The 5,715-nt window shown below is 61.3% G+C and overlaps 1 protein-coding gene across 1 annotated transcript in view; it reads right to left on the bottom strand.

Moving 5' to 3' along the window:
- Window positions 1-539: 539 nt before the first annotated feature.
- CCT3 (chaperonin containing TCP1 subunit 3) overlaps window positions 540-5,715 on the bottom strand; it is a 6,981-nt gene continuing 1,805 nt past the window's right edge. The window contains exons 5-12 of the mRNA XM_042821215.1: window positions 5,181-5,277; window positions 4,811-4,928; window positions 3,015-3,201; window positions 2,559-2,708; window positions 1,528-1,660; window positions 1,351-1,432; window positions 1,079-1,259; window positions 540-932 (exon numbers count right to left, since the gene is read on the bottom strand). Coding sequence (XP_042677149.1) covers window positions 555-932; window positions 1,079-1,259; window positions 1,351-1,432; window positions 1,528-1,660; window positions 2,559-2,708; window positions 3,015-3,201; window positions 4,811-4,928; window positions 5,181-5,277 — 1,326 coding nt within the window. The 3' untranslated portion in view covers window positions 540-554. The remainder of the gene's footprint in view (window positions 933-1,078; window positions 1,260-1,350; window positions 1,433-1,527; window positions 1,661-2,558; window positions 2,709-3,014; window positions 3,202-4,810; window positions 4,929-5,180; window positions 5,278-5,715) is intronic.

Here is a 5,715-nt window from a genome sequence, read left to right as displayed (position 1 = left end):
TGAGCACGAGGGAAAGGTGAGCGCTCGCCTCTCCCAACCTCAGCACTGACAGAGGAAGCTTTGAGCCCTGCCCACCCCCAGGGGTTCATCATTGAAACAAAGCACTGAATTCCACATTCGGCTGCGGTACAACTGCAATCCCGAGAGCTGCAGCAGGCAGAGGGGTTGGAACGCTGATCCTTGGGGTCCATTCTATGATTCTGTGGGTCCCTCCACCAAATTGGAACCTGGGAGCTCCATCGCAGTTGAGCCCAGAGAAGTGGGCTCTGCTGGAGAGATCCAAGCCCACTGGGGCACTTCTGGTGCACGGAATGTGCTTTAAGCAGGGGGGAAAGGGGGTCTTCCAGTGGTCCCTCCCAACCCCTACAGCCCTGCGACCACGCAAAAGAACGCTGCAACTGCTCAAGAGCTGCAGGCTCAGCCTGAGCAACTGCCCCATAGGAACCAGAGGGAGGAAGGAGCAGCCCCATAGGAACCTGGGGGCAGGAGAAGCGACCCCCCGGGAGCCGGCGGGGTGGAAGGAGGTGCCCTACAGGACCTGGGGGGAGGAAGGATCAGCTCCCATGGGAGCTGGGGGGGCAGGAGGAAGAGCTCCACAGGAGCAGGGGAAAGGAGCTGCCCCACAGGAGCCACGGGGCAGCAGAAGCAGACCGGAAGAGCTGCCCCACAGGAGCCAGGCGCCTCACCCGCAGCGAGGTGAGCACACGGATGGTGCTGGCACCGCAGTTCTGGATGAGCGTGCGTGGGATGACCTCCAGCGCCTGCGCCACCGCTCTGTAGGGCCACTGCTCCACCCCCGTCATGCCTTTGGACTTCTCCGTCAGCGCGTGGGACACCGCCATCTCTGCAGCCCCTCCTCCTGGCACCAGCTGGGGGTCCACCAACACGTTGCGGCACACCTGCATGGCGTCCTGCAGGTTGCGCTCCACCTCCTGCAGCGGGGGGAGGAAGAACAGCAGTACTGAACGCAGAGTGCTGATGCAGGAGCCCGGCTGGGGCGGCAGGCAGTGCATGGAACTACCGCCGCTCACAACAACATCATCAATGACCGACGCCAGGCACGGAGGGCAGAACTCACCGCCAGGATCTCCTTGCTGGCCCCACGCAGGACGATGGTGCAGGCTTTGGGGTCCTTGCATTCGGTGATGAAAGCAAAGTACTCATCTCCAATCTTTTTCACCTCGAACAGCCCGGCGCCGGTGCCCACGTCCTCCTCCCGCAGCTCATCGGTGCGGCTGACGATGCGGGCCCCGCAGGCCCTGAGCAAAGATGGGGACGGAGGGGGACGTCACCGGGTGACAACAGCCAGCAGCGCCCCCAAGGAGCGCCCTGCAGCGGGATGAACCTCACCTGGCGATGCGGTTGTTGTCCGTCTTCCTCACCCTGCGGACGGCGCTGATGTTGGCTCTCATCAGGTAATGCTGGGCCAGGTCTGAAAGCGACGCGCCCCGGTCAGGGGTGGGCAGCGCCCTCACGACCCTCACAACGCAATGGGGGCCGCTAAAGGAGGGGGTGCGACGCCGTTACCCGAAATGCCCTTCTCGGTGATGACCAGGTCGGGCTTCACCCTCAGCAGGTCCTCGCAGATCTGCTGGATGTATTCCTCCTCCATCTGCAGGATGCGCGCAAAGTCCTCCTCCCGTGTAATCTCAATGTCGGTCTGCAGGGGAAGAGAAGCATCGCTCAGAGCCCGGCCCCGAGCTCACGATTCACAGCATCACAGAACGGCAGGGGTTGGAAGGGAGCTGCAGAGCTCATGGAGTCCAACCCCCTGCCCAAGCCGTTCCTACAGCAGGGCGCACAGCTCGGCATGCAGGCAGGTCTGGAACATCTGCAGAGCAGGAGACTGCACCACCTCCATGGGCAGCCTGTTGCAGTGAGCAGTGGGACCATAGAGACACGTTGGGACCCATAGAGACACGTTGGGACCCATGGAGACACGTTGGGACCCACAGACTCCCCCCCTCCCTGCATCCTGTTCCATCGCTCCTCCCCTCACTGCACAGCCGTTCCTTCGCACATTGCTGCACAACTTCCTATGCTGCAGTTTCCGGCCGTTTCCCCTCCTCCTGTCTCCACTCCCCACTGAAAAGAGTCCATCCTCGCCATGCTGCCCCCCACACCTCAGATACTTACAGACCTGGATCAGCTCCCCTCTCAGTCTCCTTCCCTCCAGGCTGAACAGACCCAGCTCACTCAGCCTTTCCCCATAGCAGAGATGCTCCAGGCCCCTCGCCATCTTCCTGGCCCTGCGCTGGACTCTTCCCAAGAGCTCCCTGCCTGTTTTGTGCTGGGCAGCCCAGAACTGGACGCTGTGCTGCAGACGAGGCCTCAGCAGGGCAGAGCAGAGGGGGAGGATCGCCTCCCTCCACCTGCTGGCCACGCTCTGTGCAAGGCACCCCAGGCCCTTTTGGCCAGCAGGGCACCCTGCTGCCTCATGGCCAACCTGTTCCCCTACCCCAACCCTGGGGGAGCGCTGGTAGGGCTGGAATTTTTGCTAATGAGACCCATGCAATTAACAGCAATTAACAGCGGCCCAGCCCCGCCATCCCGCTCACCTGGCTCTCTCCTTTCTTGTACTCCAGTGAGCAATCCAGCAGCACGATGCGGGGGTTCTTGATGAGGCGCCGCATCCTGGGGTGCGTCACGTCCTTGTTCACCATGATGCCGCGCAGCACACACGAATCCTCACTGAAACCACCAGGGATCTGACAGAGAGAAGGGAGACGTGCTGAGATCCACCTGCAGCACCACAGCTGCACGGCTGCGCCCCCAAAACGCACGCAAAGCTGCCCCAAAGCCCCCAACGCTGCCCCCAAAGCTGCCCCCAAAGCTGCCCCCAAAGCTGCCCACTCAGCGCACGCAACCCACAATATGAGCTCGTGGCTGACAGCACCGAAGAGGACGGAACCGCAGAGCAGGCTGAGCAGCAGACCCCAATTACTTCCCCCCTCAGCATCGCAGCATCTCCCACCCAGCACAGCAGCACCCAGAGGCAGCAGCTCAGCACTCACCTTCTCCACTTTGGCGTATTTCTTGATATCGATCTCCTTTCGGCCATTTTCCTCCAGCTCCACCGTCCTGACGGCGTCCAAAGCGATGCTGCAGGCCAGCTCGGACCAGCGGTTGATGGCTTTGGTGTTTATGGCGCTCTTGATGATTTTCAGCATCATCTCTCTGTTGTTCACATCCACCGGGGTGCTGTGGGACAGGAAGGGCTGAGCAGCCAAGCCAGCGCTGCTCCAAGCCACAACTGAGCTGTAATTTGTGCCACCCCCCCCCAGCTCCGTGTTTTATCAAAGCAAAGCGCTTTGGGCCATGCAGAACCCACAGCCCTCCTCACCACCTCCACAGAAGCACGGATGTCAGGCATTGGGAGAGACCTGGAAAGGTCACCCGGCCCAACCTGGGCTCTCTGGGCAGCTCAGTGCCACCCTTCCACCATGAAGGCCAGAGCAGGAGCAGGATCCTGAGAGAGCACCAAAGCCGTGCTGCCATCCACAAGGGCTGCAGCGCAAAGCTATGCTGCTATGTCAGCAGCAGCGAGGGCAGAGGGGAAAGAAGAGCCCTCATAAATGAGCCGATTAATAAAGCTTCAAGGCTTCGATTACATTCAGCCCCTCTGCGAGTTCGTGTCGCAGCCTTTGCAGAAGCGGCTGAAAAACCGAACGGAACGGAGAGCAACGAAGAAAAGCCAAGGGATGAACTGCCTGCAACGCCCGATGCTGACGGACGGCACCAGGGCGGCACCAGATGCACAATGGGGAGCAGGATTCCCAAAGCAGCCTCCTGGAAGGGCCGATCACAGCGGTTTCCTCCCAGCCCGCACCGCCCAGCGGCCCAGCTGTCGGCACAGACGTCCTCCTGCTCGAGCGAGGGCCGGCAGCAGCACCGCGCCGTGTTCTGCCTCGCGGCTCTGCCTGCGTGAGCACGGAGATGCGAAGGAGCGGCATAAAAAAGGCGCCGCAGGAGCTGCAGGACAGACGGAGCGCCGGAGCAACCGCTGCACAGAAGCGAGCGGCCTGAGAACAACAGAGGGCACCGACAGAGGGGTCCTGCCCAGCGCCGGGAGGGACGGCAGGCTGCGCTGGAAGGCGTGGGTGAGGCGGCCTGGCACAGCAGAGCCACCGAAATGGGAGGCGCTGGTGGACACCGGGTGCGGAGGGGGAGGAGAACCTCCCTGGACCTCCTGCAGCCCCCTTCTAAGGCACCTCGGGGCGCCTTCAGCCTTCTTGGCTGCCTCCCGTCCTCCCGCTGCCCACCACGACCCCCAGGTCCCTCTCCCCTCCGCTGCTCTCCAGCAGCCCGCTTCCCAACGCGTTCCGGCACCCAGCCGTTCCTGTCCACACACCGGGCTCTACGCTGCCCCTGCTCCACCTCATCCCATTTCTCCCCGGCTCTCCAGCCTGCCCAGCTGTCCCTGGGTGGCAGCACAGCCCTCTGCCTGTCGGCCTCTCCTCCCATTTCCGGGCCACCACCTCCGATGCACTCGATTTCCTCCCCCCCGTTGCTGCTGTGTGCACCGAGCAGCACTGATCCCAGCACCGACCCGAGGGACCCCGTTGGATCCGGGCTCCCAGCTGGATGGAGGTGGGTCTGATACTCTACAGCTACCCAGCTCCTCTGTGAAGGCTGGACTGACATTTGCTCTCCTTCCCTCCTCAGGCAGCTCTCCCATCCCCCACCACTTACCAAAGTGGCTGAGCAACGTCCGCCCGCTCCCTCAGCACCCATGGGTGCATCCCATCGAGACCCACACATTTATGGAAGCCACGGCACTTCAGCTGCTCCCTGACCCAGGTGCACTGACCTGATCTTCTTCAGGACGTGGATCATGTCGTCCAGAGCCTTGCGGTAAGCGCCGATGATGACGGTTGGGTGCATTTGCTGCTCCAGGAAGTGCTCAGCAACAGAGAGCATCTCTCCAGCTGCGGGTGGGGGTCCAGCGTTAGGCTTAGGGTCCCCGTGCTCCCACAGCATCACTGTGCTCCATGCAGGGACAGCACAGCTCTGCCAGCACTGAGCCCCACCGACAGCTCTGACCCACTGCTCCTCTCCTTTCAAATCCCCAAACCCCATTTTTAGGGCTGCAAATAACAGCCGGGTCTCCTGCAAGGCGTCCCCAGCTGGCTTTGCTACTCACACAATAAACCTCAGGGGAGGTTTTGTGCCCCCCTTACCAAGGATAATGACAGACGTGGTCCCATCCCCGACCTCCTCGTCCTGAGTGCGGCTGATCTCAATCATGGACTTGGCAGCAGGGTGCTGCACTTGGATCTGCAGGGGGTAAATGCTGCTCTGTGCTCTGGGATCTCAGCACCGCTCCCAGCGAGCCGAGCTGCTCTGCGCAACCACAGCACAGAGATTTGCTTTCCTTCTGGGAGCAAACAGAAATTCCTTTCCCCTTTCCAAGCACAAAACCCCTCCCTTATTTCCAAGGGAATCACACCATTCCTCTCCCCCAGCTTTCCAGCCCTTTCCAATCCCTACGATGCTCTTCCAGTGCCATTTGCGTTAAAACAAACCCAACAATTTCTTGGCCTATTTATCCAGGGCAGTAAAACAAAGCGTGGACTCCTCAGATTCCGATGACAACCGCAGTGGGCACAACCACAACCCCTGTGGTCCTACAGGAGCTCAGTGAGCGCTTTGTGAGCAAACCCACTTTCTGGAGGAGCAAACCCACTTTCTGGAGGAGCAAACCCACTTTCTGGA

This window comes from Centrocercus urophasianus, unplaced genomic scaffold, assembly GCF_019232065.1.
Source record: "Centrocercus urophasianus isolate 14NV4802_14NV808 unplaced genomic scaffold, USGS_Curo_1.0 seq_195, whole genome shotgun sequence".
Classification (NCBI taxonomy): Eukaryota; Metazoa; Chordata; class Aves; order Galliformes; family Phasianidae; genus Centrocercus; species Centrocercus urophasianus.
This window is presented reverse-complemented; position numbering and strand designations above follow the sequence as displayed.